Source organism: Rattus rattus, chromosome 1 (assembly GCF_011064425.1).
Source record: "Rattus rattus isolate New Zealand chromosome 1, Rrattus_CSIRO_v1, whole genome shotgun sequence".
In the NCBI taxonomy this organism is placed as follows: domain Eukaryota; kingdom Metazoa; phylum Chordata; class Mammalia; order Rodentia; family Muridae; genus Rattus; species Rattus rattus.
This window is the reverse complement of record NC_046154.1, coordinates 240,851,547-240,865,764: the sequence shown is the minus strand read 5'-3', so window position 1 is coordinate 240,865,764 and position 14,218 is coordinate 240,851,547. Positions and strand designations below refer to the sequence as shown.

Genomic DNA, 14,218 nt, shown 5'->3' with positions numbered 1-14,218 from the left:
GATCTTATTTAGTGTGTCTCTACAGAAAAATGCTTACTATTTGCTGCAGGTGCTCCTGGTGAGCGGATGATCCCCTACCATTGATAACATAAGAAACTTCCTAGCCATTCCCACATCCCTCAATTCCCCAGATACTTAGTTTTGAATATCAAGTGCCAAACTGTCAGTTGTCCTGCAGGCACACTCCACTCCTGTCCATTTCTATGGTCTCTGACACTTCAAATTGACACCATACACTTTCCACTGGAAAACCACCATCTTAACTCATTATGACTTTACTTGGGTTCTGAGTTTCAGGTGAGCTGTCATTTTAATCAGAGGTGGTCCATGATTGAAATGACAACATTAAACAAAAACAAATAAACACAACTGAGACAGGAAGATAAGAGATAAGATCTTTACAGGGACCTAGACTCAAGAGTTAAGCTCTGTTAACCTGCTCCAGAAATGCAATCAAAGTAAATCTCTTCTACCTCCTAGATAAGCCAGATGGTATGGGCTCATAGCTCAGCCATTAACCCATTAGATCCCCAGTCTGCTCACTTCAAAATGAACCATGTTATCATCAATCTTCCTGGTGATGATCAAATGAATGTTAAATACTTCATAATTCTTTTTCTCCCAGAACAGAAAGTATACAAGAGTCTCATTCACACACACACACACACACACACACACACACACACACTTGTCTGAATCAGACTAAAACAATGGTAAGCTAAAACACTGAAGGCAGAATCAAACCTTGTCTCTGACCCACATTGAAGTCCTAATCCCAAACTCTGCATGCAGATGGGAGTCCCTGCCCAGATAGCTTTGAATCTATCTCATTGAAGGCACATTTAAAATTACTGTGACATCACCTCTGCCTTGGAAACATCTTCACAGAGCTGTGGACTACATGGACGGAGACACTCAGAATTATATTATTTTCATTATTTTCTCTTGTGACTGTGTTAAGACTCAGCAACACAAACAGAACAAGCATTATACACTTGCTATTGTTTGATTTGTACATCTGCAGCTATATTTGACATTTATACACCCAAGCACTGTTTTTCTACAAATTTGCTTATTTTTGATAATAATAATTTAGAATGATGAGTATATAATATGGGGAAAAAATCCCACTTTAGTTCACAGCCAAAAGCTAGGAACAAGTATTTGAGGGCAATTAGGCAATGTGAGTCAAATCTTAAAATATCACCTTTTTTTTCTGGTATAAAAAATCCCTCTTTGGAGAATCAGCTCTGTAAACAGTTTGGCCTTCAGAAGGAGCTCTGAGTGTTCATTCATCCCAATGTTTTTATAATGATGAAGATTCACAAAAACCAAATATGCCAAACCAGAGAGATATTAGCAGACTTGGGGGTGGTAGGACAACTACCATTGTGAACACAATACTAATCTTCAACTATTTGTCCACCACTAACTGTGACTGTCATGAAAGCTGTCATGTGAGAGCAAAAACGAAGCAGATGACCACACAAAGACCTGCAAGTTGATGTATGCTTTAGAGAACTCAGTAGCAGCCTGGAAATATACACACACCACAATGAATAAAAACCAATGAGGACTTGCAAAGTTATAGTAGAGAAAATAGCAGTATGTCAGGACATGCAGAGCAGCATAAAACTAGAATATGCCAGGCAGTGTGTCAACTAGTTCTTGTTTGGCAGGAGGTGGGGTGGGGCTGGCAGCGGAGGTGGTTCTAAAATGGACAAACTGAGTAGCATTGGGATCTGCGTGTAACGTAGAAATGCAGAGACAAGAGTAACAACATAGAGACATAAGAATTCAAAGTAGTGACTCCAGCATGAGAAAGGAAAGTAGAATAGAGGTGGCATAGTTGTGTGTGTGTGTGTGTGTGTGTGTGTGTGTGTGTGTTTGCTCGTGCATGTGCATGTGTCACAATTCTTTAGGACTCTTTGACTAGCCCAACAATGTTCACACACTACTCTGACACAAATCAGAATAAATTTTTGTTTAGACATAGATCTTTAGTGAGGATTTGGGTGTCATCTGTTCTATGTCACAGCCTTATAACCTATGACATTACAATAATGATACCTGCCTCATAGTATTTCAGGGAAGTAGCACCTGATCAGGTGTGCAGCAGACACCCAATACAGGATGTTGAGAAAAAGTCTAGATGTGCATGTTGTGTGATTTTTCAGCCAACTGCTTTGAATGTAAGAAGCAGGCTAATGGCACTGACTGACATTATTAGACTTCAGTCATAGCCATAGTGTCAAACATAAGAATGGTCTGCCTCAGTCTTGGTTGAATTCCTGGGTAGGGGGCATAGCTTCAGTATCTAGTATACCCCCTGTACAGTAGCTGTAGGCTACAGCTCACTTGCCCCAATAAACAAACAACTGCCTTTTCAATTTGAGGCCACAACACTACCCTCCTGGCTTTGCCTGGGACTGTGTGAGTCTAGAGTATCTGGAAGGGTTATATATACTTAAGACAGGACAAGGAGAACATCAGGCTAAAACTCCATCTGATCCTTTGAGCTGTTATGTATGCACTCCTGCCATTTATATCTATGGACAGGGCACATTTTTGGTGCCTAGCATACCTGAAAGTGTTATTTGATCCACGGATTCTAGATTTTATGAATGTAACAGTGCATTCCTTTAAATGTTTACTCATTGTCCAAAGGAATAGGAATAAAAAGGAAGTGGAGACAGATGGTATTTCTCCCAAGAATGATCAGGTAGACAGTGAACTTACCCTTCTCCTCAGTGAGTGATTGCAGGGCAGCAGATGGGCAGAAGCTGGGAGCATCACTCCACACAGCTGGAAAGAAGGAAAGGCAGTATTTTAGCTACAGAGACAACAGCAGAGGTCCAGGGCAGTGGTGGAATCTAGAGGTCTGTGCAAGAAAGCATGAGCCAGGGGTGGAGGAACATGATGACCTCCTCTCTTATGACCCTGGACCAGACAGGCTCTGTCAAACCATGCTTCAGCTACTGCCACACAGGATAAAGAGCTTTCAGTACATTTCACTACTGCCTGACAGCTTCCAGCTAGGAGTGGTATGCACTGTTCACTCATGGCATGGTCTGCCATTGCAACCTCTGAATCTGCCTCAGCTTCATCTGTACTATGGAGGTGATATTACCTATTACCAAGGTCACTGTGGGAGTACAGGAAGCAACCTAATATATAATGTGTGCCACAGAAACAGGGCACAAGAGATCAATAAATGGCAATGATAAATAGCAAGTTGCATGAGGGGGATACCTGGACTTTGGAGAAAGACAGAGTTGGCTTTGAAGATGATATATCACTAGGAAGAAGTGCACAGGGACAGGTCATCTGGTTTTGATGCCTGGCCTTGGTATTTGTATAGTGAAGATGATGTACGAACTCAGGAACTGCACACCCTATATCTAGATGACAAAGAAATACTCTAGCCTCTTTCCTTCCTCTCCCTTCATTTACCATGTCTAAATCCTCAAAGCCTCCTTATTCTTCCTTCTTTAAATGACCTAAAGAAGACCAAGCCCTGGACTCCTTTTCCTCATAGGGGCTGTCATAACAGCTTAAGAAATACAGTAAGCAGTCAATAAATTCGGGTTTTATTCACTCAGAGGATTTACCCCCTCATAATGGCATACTCATGCTCATGTCTCTCAGGTCAGAGCATTTTTCTAGACTGGTTCCAAAAGTCCTGCATGGCTCCCCTATTTCTATCTCCTGTCTTATTCCTTTTGCTATGACTAGAATGCTTCCTCTAAAACTCTTGTGGAAGTTCATTTGCCTCTATGAACATCTATAGGTAGGACTTTTGAATGGTGGTCAGGTCTGTGGGCTCCCACCTTCACGAATAGATAAATGGTGTGGTGAGGATGAGGAGTTGAGGAGGTATGTGTGGCCACTGAATCTGATACTGGAAGCAATTTTTTTTTAAAGCTGCTGTCTCTACTGTGTTGCTTTTTCTTCTCACCTCGTTCCTTCCCGCACATTGCCTCTACCCTGTTGCAGTGCAAGAAGATCCTCTTCAGATGCTAGCATGTTGGCATTAATTGGCCTTCCTACTTCTAAAACTATGAGAGATATTTCCTTATAAGTCACCGTATTCTAAGGTAACCACATAAACTGAACTAAGATCCCCAGCCTCTCAAGGTTCCAAGCCTTCAGTCACAACATTTTTTCTCCCTTTGTTTCACTCTCCTGGAATCATCTCTTGATATCATTTCCAGATGTCAGCTTCCAAACTTTATCTGACATTAAAGCTGCCTTAGGGGTTGGTAACAACAGGTAATACTGTGCTGGGACCTGTCTTCCAAGGATCCAACTCCAGGGCCCAGGGATAGGCCTGAGACTTGATATTCCCAATAGGTTTCCTTATACCAACCTCTGAACTGAGACTGCACACTCCCATACTGTAAACATCACACAGAAAACCCACAATTGCTATCAACTTCCCCCCCTATACGTCTTTGTACCAGGCCTGTATCTGGACTCCAGTCACACTCTATTTTGTTGTCCCTCCCCAGAAGAAGCTCAGAATAGGGAACCCAAGTGTAGAGCCATTAGGAAACACTCTGGCCATCCTCTGAGGGTGTTTATCCAAATGTCTACTTCCTGTTATCTGGGTTCACTGTTCCAGAAACTATGCTGAAATCCACAGAGAGCTGTTTGTATTATACGTAGTTCTGGAGAAAAGCTAGGGACAACTGAAGCATGTGAACTGAGGACAGATGATTGAGACAAAGCTCTCAGCACCCACTTGTACATACTGCTTCCTAGATCTGCCTGCAGCTGTACTCTAGTGGCATGAAACAAGCCATGGTCAGTCTGAGTATTGACCTCAGGGGAAATAGCAAGCATTCATGACACTGGCTGGTAGTAAGATTTGTGCAGCAGGACTTTATCCTATTTCCTGGCACAGAGCTCCTCAGCTGCTGAGTTTGAAAAGCTCCACAGTTAGTGAGCACATAGCCAGGATAGGCAAGGGATCCCTCTATCCCACTTTCCACGTTGTTTTCCACATGGCTACTGACTTGTAAGGATTTGGTTTTTGTTTGCTTGCCTTGGTAGAGATGGAACCCAAGACTTACATTTGCCAGAGAATCACTCTACTTCTGAGTTACACCATAGCCCAGTCCAAGTTGAATCTGTCCTAGTAAACTATGAATAAGAGCTAATGGTTTATCTGTATTCCTTGAGCTATTCTGGCAAACTTTTGGACAACAGGAGGAGAGATGGAAGTTCTTAACTTACAGTCAGTTGCCTGGAATGACAGGAGGCTCTGAGTTCGTATGTAGTTAGGAGGTAGTGGGGAAGCTTGGGAAATTGTACCCATTGCACAGATTCTGAGTTCTGACTTAGACTTCAGGTCACATCAGAACTGAAAGAATCAGTATACACCCAGCTTATGTCTAGAGAACTGGGATCTTGGTTACAGATGGGACTACACATTTCGTGTCAGAAGTGCTGGAGAAAAAAAAAGCTCCAATTTCATCTTGTCTGGGTGTAAGGGATAGAATAAGCCTTACACCATTGACTTGTGAATAGATAGAAGGCACCATGGTGAGAGAACGCTCGCTGCTAGCCAATGGTAGGAACATAGTGCCTGATAAGTGTGAGCATGCTGGTATGATGGGAGGGAGGATGGAGGACATGTTAACTGCTCTGTGAATGTGGCACCATCTGTGTGGGTTCCAAAGATAACTAGGAGAGATTGTCATTCCCTTCCTAATGTCTCATTTGTGTCTGTAACTTCAACAGGCTTTGAGGACCTTGCCTAGAAGGAGAAAGGACCCAAAGCGGTGATTGTCATGGTAAGAAGACACATTTGATTTAGTGAACAAAGCCAAGTGTGGCCCCACTGAAGCTCATGTGGTGAATTTACAAACAGGGTGGGAGGGGGTTTCTTCAAGATGCAGTGGCTATCAGGTCCTGTTCCTGCCTATGCAGGAAATCCTGGGCTTATGATATGTGGACCCGAGTAAATTTTATGTCCTGCACATAAAATGATCTTTTGAACACCACAAATGCTTCTTTTCTGGGTCCTACTGCTTGGGAGGACTATAAACAACTCATTTCCTTCTATAAAGTTGGCTTGAGCTTCTGCATTTCTGTGCTAAGAAACACCAGATATTGCATGAACTTGAGGATAGCAACATCAGCAAGTCCATTACTACAGGTACTGTGGGGACCAATTTGATGATTCTGTGCTCTTTTTTTTTCCTGGACATGAGAGGACTCAGCTTTGTTTCATCCTCTGTGAGAATAGTGAGGGTAATGAAGTTAGGATCTAATGACTGATATGCAGCCCTCTTTGCTAATGCTGTGAGGTGTGGAGGAGAACATATGTTTCTCTTGTCTCTACTCTTTGCTTTCCTGTCATCTATCTTCTATTTCAGACTCACTTTTTCTTGAAGTCTCTTTGGCATGATCCACGTAAAAGAGCAGTTCTCCCTTCCCTTCTATAGTCTGCTACCTGTTCATCCGGAGGACTTGCCTCAGCAACACCTGCCTATGTCAATGCTGTGATTTAATTCTCTGGTCAGTGAATGCATGTCCTCCATAAACAGGAAAGGAATTATCCTCACAGAGAGTGCCCTGATGCCATATGCATGCTTAGAATTGTGTCCGCAGACAGCTAGCGTTTAAAAAGGGACATTTTTCTTTGTGATTCTAGCAGGCTCAGTCTACTAGCTTCTCTCTATCAGAATTCCTCAGCACATGTCTCTTATGCAAGGACTAAATGAAGCTGGTTAGGAGCAGGCCCACCCTTCAAGGCTGAAGATTTTGTGTTCTTTATGTGCGGCACCTTCCCTAGCCCTCTATAGATTCTTCTCTGCTATGATATGTGATTAGTTGATACAAAGACAAGGACTAGAAAAGTGTGGCTTTTCTTTCATTTTCAACAATACTTTCTGCAATCAGACTTCCTGTAAGCTGTGTCTGCTATGGTGCAACTATTTACACATGCTCACTCTGCTCTTTATAAGATATACCTATGAAAAACAGTAACATTCTGTTCTTTTCCCATTCCTCAATGACCAACACAGCACAGCAGTACCAACACTCAGTAATGGCTTGGATGGTCCAGCAAAGGTGGGAACCCCAGCAACAAGGGTTTACCTCCTCAGCATCTGTTGCTCCTTTATGACTGAGAGTTCCTGGATGTCAGGAAACCAGGATCATTCTTACTCTGCCATGTGACATAGCACCTTAAGAGGTAAAATTAACTGGTTCCCAGGTCTGTCATCCATTTACTATTTACCCTTGAGCCTCCCTGCCTCTCTTGTTTCTCCTCTGACAGGGGAATGAGGATTTAATGAGATAGTGCTTCCAAAGTGCTGTCCTCCAGCATGAAAGCCTCATGGAGAGAGGCCAGGATGTCACACCACAGAGTTCTTGACGTGGCAGTACTTGCCGTTGAGTGACAGCCCCGATAAGACTTTTTCATTGTCTGCCATGTGGCTTCTGGTTAGGACTTCTGAGTCCTTACCCTGAGCCACAGAATATGTGTTGGAAGACACTAACACTCCAGGCTGTCAGATGAAAAGTACCAGAGCAGCTGGAACCTGCTGGAACCAGGAGTACCTTAGGATCTCCTTGCCAGCCTGTCAAGATGTTGACACAGCTTGGCCTGACTTCCATCACATTCTGAACCAATGAATTACTGCTTAAGCTTCTTTCTGTCCAACTCTTCCATAGTCAAATGAAAATGGAAAGTGGTATTTTCCAGATGCTGGTGGGGTGAAAAGGTGAGAGGACAAATGAAGAGGGCCTGAGGTGAGCATAGCTCTGAAGCAGTTTAAGGCTTGCTCCTGTTCATGGGGGTCATATAGAACTAATGTATTAGGCAAGCATGCTCCTCTCCTCCCTGTCCCTTAAGGTAATGCCTAGAGATGTCTCTGCATGGAAATATAAGTCTACAGAGGCAATTTCATTATACAGCTCCCATATTTTTCCTAAGATAATTCAAGCTGTTGAAAGAAAAGAAAAACCCAACGGAAACAACCTCAAATCATGACAAATCAAGTGATTAGCAGGGAGATGTCTTCTAGCGTGGAAATGATCATATCCATACTAACTGCCACAATGTTAAAGAACATATAGATACATGAGCAAGGCTAAGGGAAGTTCTGCCCTAGAAACCAAAGTGTACCCTTTAGTTATAACATGGCTTGGACAAGAAAGATCACACCAGGAGCTGCTATCATGTTAACCTTTTTTAGTTGATGACTCAGTTTCTTGTAAGTTATTCCACTAAGCTCCCATAAAGCAAAATGTCAAGGCTCGTGCAGATCTAACATGTTTCTGATATACAACAGGCACAAGAAGAATGTCTGTTTTCTCTTGATGCCCAAACTAGGTAGGGAAATGGTGGTTTTACAGTATGAAGAATATGGAGACCAAAGTTCCACTTCTTTATGACTTCAGTTACAGCAACCATTACATAACCTTAGTTTCTAGGGAAGTGTCAAGAACAGCCAGTACTGTCTAGATTCACTCAGAAATGGAATTGAGAAGGAAGTGACTTATGTGTCAGGTTGGGGACACTGATCCTTTGTTCAGTGTCTCTGCTCTGTTACTTTCGATAGTTTGAAATTACTGAGACAATATTTTCATCTCTGAGACATCTTCGTGAGTTTGCTTCTGGGACACAATCTGATGGCTAGTCTCTCCTAGTTTCCATGCAGTTGTCTACACTATAGACACCCAGATCCTAGATTGATAGGACCTGTGAGCCTCAGTCACTTGTCCTACTGACAGAAACTAAGAAGTGGTATGAGTCCTGCAAAGACTAGCCTGTCCTATGGAGGGAAGATGCTAATGCCAAATGTGAGTGTAGTTTTATCTAAGCAGACACAGAAATATCCACCCTTTTCTTTATTGATTTCAGATTATTCTCCAAAAACAGACCTGGGAATGAGTCTTAGATAATGCAACCACTTGCCTTCATGACCCACACAGGCTGTCCTTTCCTGAAATCCTAACTTAAGTGCCTGAAAACATTCACAGGCTGCCCCTTCCTTCTGTTCCATGGCACTGCCATATAGCGCATGATCCTGACAGGATAAACATTGACACAGCAAGGAGTCCAAGGAATCACTGCAGTGTGGACAACTGTTGACTTCATTGTTTGTCCAGCAAAAGGACCTAAAAAGGATAAGCCAGCCTCCTTTCTTCTAGTACTTCTGTGTTTTCTGAAGCCTCTACTCATGCTATTCCCTTCTTCCTCCAGCAGTGGGGCCATTCATATACTATCCTGGACAACCTGACCCTGAATGCAAAGCTTCTATAGGATACCATGAGCAGTCCCTCTGAAGCAACCACAAGTGGCAAACTGAAGAAGCAGACTATATACCCTAGCTAATTATACCCACGAACTGTTCCATCTTTTCTGAGATCTGATTGGTAATCAGATCCTTTAAGTTAATGAGCAGTCTCCAAGGCATTTCTTTTCTTCTTAAATTAAATAGAACCCTTTTCTGTCATTGGTACCCAGTGAATTCTGACTAATCTTCCTGATCATAAGACATCCTACTGCAGGCTTGGAATATGGTCAGCAGCAGACACATCTGCCAAGAGCAGGTTACTCACCAGGCTTTTGGTACCATCCAAAGGGATAGGTGTGGACTTCAGTGTCTTCAGAGCCACAGTCCAAAATACGCCAGGTTGCTCCATTCTCCTCACTGCATGTTTGAATCCCCATGCTGTTCAGAGTCAAGCAGGTCATCTCTCCTCCTGGAGGCGAACACAGGAGTCCAGGAAGGAAGGGCAGTGAGAAACATAAACTGAGCGGAGAGGATTCTGCAAGCCATTGCTCAATAGATACTAGGACTTCTGTACTATATTCTAGGTGGGACTTGGCCTTACCAACAAATCCAGATCCACCATTTGTAAATAATGTATGAGTCTAGGAAAGGAAGTAGCTTCTCCTAACAGAATACCTGTTAATCATGCATAGAAGAAATGATCTGGATCTGTGGGTATCATTTCAGTGGGTCTGGTTTACAGATGAGGATGCTAACTAAGACCTCGCTAGATTATAAGTGAATTGTTCAGAATCATACCATCAGTAAGTGACTGAGTGAGTGTTCAATATAGATCATGTGATGTGTCTAAAGTTCAACCAACAATGCTGTCTGTATAGCTCTGAAAGTACAGTAGATGACATAAATGAAGTATGGAAACAAGGAGGGATGGTCCCCAGGATCAGATAGACCTGTGTGTATATGAGGTGGTAGATCATAGACCAGGACAGCTATGATGTGAATTTGATAGTAATGAGCTTCTTCTAACCCCTGTTTCCTTACAGTACATGAGGCTAACCTCCTCCATCCCATGAGGAGATGCTAAGGACCATATAGGATCATAAACATGAATGTTTTTACACTGAGGTGTAAGACTGGGGATGGGGGATGCCTCCTTCATTAGTCTTACCTTGCAGCTGGGAGACATTTAGAAAACCAAAGCCAGTGCAGCATGCGTCTCTGTCACAGAGGCGTTCACACTCAAAGAACCTGTAGTGAGAAGACAAGACATATGTGAAGCTTCCCATGGGCACCCAGATCTTGCTGTGCAGAAGGAATGGAATTACTCAAACTTAGGGGATCAGATTTCTTAGTTAGCACATAAAGTGTGGGTGCTTTGGCCAGCACTGGAGTTCTAGCTCCCTGAAGACAAATTTCTACTCTTTTCTCAGGAACATAATCTTTAGGTCCTTCATTAATTTACTCACTCAGTTAAGCCCTCTCCAGGGTCATCCGCCAGTGTAGCTACAAGACCCCACCTGTGGCTTCATGGCCAAAGGGCTCTAGCACCTCAAGTCAATGCTCTGGAGCCCAGTTCTGAATATTCCCCTGCCTTGATCCTATGTCTTGATCTGATCAATCATTGATGACTCCTGAGAGCTTGCTTAACTTCTTGGTCCTTTCTGGTATCAGGATCCTGACTCATTTGTGCTGTCTTTTCCTAAGTCTAAGTCATATCCCAGTGTTAAACCTTGTTTCTACTTGGTAGTTTTTCCAGTGCATCTCTTCTAAGAAAATGTTAAGTCATCTCCCTGGCTTTCTCTGTTCTAGATCCCTGCTCAGTTACCTACCTACCTACCTACCTACCTACCTACCTACCTACCTATTGTTTCCCCTTCCTTAAAGCCTACTGTTAAGTTCCAGCCTGGACTATAGGCTTTTGTAGCTGATCATAAGCTCTGTCCTACCAGTTCCTGTCCCAGTACCAAGATCAGCAAGGTGACCTCTAACAAAATATATATGGTTTCTATCCCCTCTCCCTTTATGGTGACATCTAGCTTCTATCCCCTCCCTTAATAAGGTGATGTCCAGCTGGATCTCAAGACAAAACAGCTTGTGCCATCTTCTGAGCTCTGTTCTCAGAAATGCCAATTAGTTGCCAGCAATGTGACACAATTCCATAACTCAACAGCACTTCACAGATTAGCAATTCATGGATCAGTGACTACTAAAATACAAAAGACTCACTAGGGATTTTCCTTTAAATCTTGATTCATTAGTCTCCTCCCAGGACCTCAAATTTTGGAGGTTCAGGACAGGGCCAGGAATGCAGCTAGGCAAAAGCATACTTGGGGATTCTGAAAAGTGAGGTGGAAAAAGTGTGCTGAGAGGACTTCATCCCCAGTTGTAACAACTAGCACAAAAGCCAATAAAGAAATAACATGTTCCAGTAAATAATCGGTTGTAGAGGTAATAAGTAAGCATTCCTGTAAGCAAAGACTCTTGTTAAAAATTGTGCTTGCTTTCCAGACTCTGAACACAGCACTGAAAGACTCCACAGAAGAAGTTTATGACAATCTTGATCACATTTATTTTCTGACAAGACTGCTCAGGACATCTGAGCTCCCTCAGCAGACTGCAAGCTCAGCACTGGATACAGAACTTAATGTCATTTACCTTCATTGAGGATTTGTGATCTGGTTATCTCCTATAACCTTAGCTTTGGGTTGGATTGTTAGTATTCTGTTTCCTTTAAAGGCTGAGACACAACCTTTTTGTGGAACCCAAGTTGTCTTAATAATAAGCTTAGAGGTAGAACTTGGCAACTTACCCATTGGAAATGAGTTTTTCAGACATGGGGATTCTGTCTCTGATGGAAATCCCGGAGAGCTTTTGGAATGGCAGGCGAGTATAAAAATTCTTCACTCGGTCATTCATCACAACTGCACAGAGAAAACAAATAAAAAAGTATTATACTTTTTAAAATATATGGATAATGAGTAGAGCCCATGAGTAGACTAAGACTCAGGAGATTCTATTTGGTTGATTGATTTTTGAGATAGGCTCTTGTGTAGACTAAGCTAACCTTGAATTCAATATTTAGCCAAGGATGTCTTTGAACTTCTGATCCCCTGCCTCTACCTCCCATGTTCTAGAATTACAAATATGAATCACTATTAGGTGCTTGAAATGGGACCCAGGGTTTCATGCTGGGAACTCTTGACAAGGCTCTATCCTATGGAGAAAATGAGAATCTGAGAGAGATGGAACATACAATCCCATGATCTAGGAAGCCTATGGAGGAATGAACCTTGTCTCTGAAGACTAGGAAGGCAGTTTCTACTACTCTGTGTGAAGCAACCAGGATTGTATTTGCCTCTGCACTCCTGTATCTCCAGAGAAAAGAGTAGACTAAGTGCCCTCCCCACAGGGACAAAGATGGAAGATTTATTCTGAATCTCTTCCAAACCCAGAAGAGAATGTATCTTAGTGGCCCTGGATAGTAGATACATAGACCCTACAGTAAATTTGAGAACATGATATAGGCTTCCCAGAGATCCAATACTCTTCTACCTTGCTAGCATGTGTACTCAGGAGTCCACTGGGAGACTCCTCTGGCAAAGGGCTAGGAGTATTGATATGAGCAGTCCCACTAAAAGTGACTGATCTAGATTATACTTAAGAGAAACACATAATCAAGAAGCTCCCACAGAATAGTTAGAGTTGCTCCACAGTCTTGTGTCGTCTGAAATTTGAGGAGAAACTGAGGGCCTCCAAACATGAGAAGGGCCCTGGCAAAGACAATGGAAGAAGAAACTGCTGGGAGAACAGGGTGAAAGAAATGACATCACCATTATAATGACAAAATGACATAATCACTGCCCTTGAAGAGATAGAGCATCTGCGGCAGTATAAAAATCACTGTTTTTGAGATTTCTGTGCACACAAGTTGCACAAAATTCTGGTACAAATGAGATGAAATGACTTCACATCTCTGAAGGACCATGGATAATCTTACTGTTTATCTATCTATCTATCCCTATATATTTACTAATATACATATAAATCATATATATGTATACATTAGTTATTTGAGATTATAACATAATATATTAATATATTATACTATATATCATATAACATATATATATATAATATATAATACCATTTCTCCTTTCTCTTTCCTCCTTCTGGTCAGTTCCATGTATCCCTCTTTGCTCTCTTTAAAACATTCATAGTCACTTGCGTGTGTGTGTGTGTGTGTGTGTGTGTGTGTGTGTGTGTGTAGAATATTATTTTTAAAAGGAAGTGAATTTTACCATTTCTGACCTCACAGAGTGATAGCCCATCAAAAACCATAGTACTTACCTTTCCTCTGGAAGAGGGCTGTTGGTTGGCGGGGCAGAATCTGACTGCAGTTCTTGGCATTAGATTCCACAACATTGTCACAGACCTGAGCTTCTGGGTATAGGGAGCATGTGAAATACAAAGATGAGCTTTCCATTATGTCTGCAAGTTGACAGAAAACAGGCTCCTGGGCACACCCTAAAGGCAAGAGGACAGTTGATGCTTAGTCCATGAAAGGTCTTTGGTAGGCAGAATCATCTGGGGACTCTTTCAAGGCAGAGGCCTACTACATAATTTACTTTTCTATTGCTGAGATAAACACTATAACTACAAGCGATCTGGGGAGGAAAGGCTTAATCCACCTTAAAGCTTACTGTCTATCACCAAGGGACTCAAGGCAGGAACTTGCAGCAGGCAGGAGCTGATGCAGAGGCCATGAATGAATGTTGTTTACTGGATTACTCTCCATGCCTTATTCTGCCTGCCTTCTTATACAACCCAGGACCACTAGCCCAGGGATAGCATTGCCCACAGTGGTATAGGTTCTTTCACAGCAATCATTAATCAGTAAAATGGCTCATTGAACCAATCTGATGGAGGAATTTTCTTAAGCTAGCTGACCCTAGCTTGTGTCAAGT

General features: G+C 42.4%; 1 protein-coding gene across 1 annotated transcript in view; it reads right to left on the bottom strand.

Moving 5' to 3' along the window:
- The window catches only part of Tg (thyroglobulin), a 180,387-nt gene that overhangs the window by 97,403 nt on the left and 68,766 nt on the right, over window positions 1-14,218 (bottom strand). Inside the window, 5 exon segments of the mRNA XM_032916270.1 lie at window positions 2,740-2,805; window positions 9,580-9,723; window positions 10,423-10,502; window positions 12,064-12,175; window positions 13,602-13,778. Coding sequence (XP_032772161.1) covers window positions 2,740-2,805; window positions 9,580-9,723; window positions 10,423-10,502; window positions 12,064-12,175; window positions 13,602-13,778 — 579 coding nt within the window.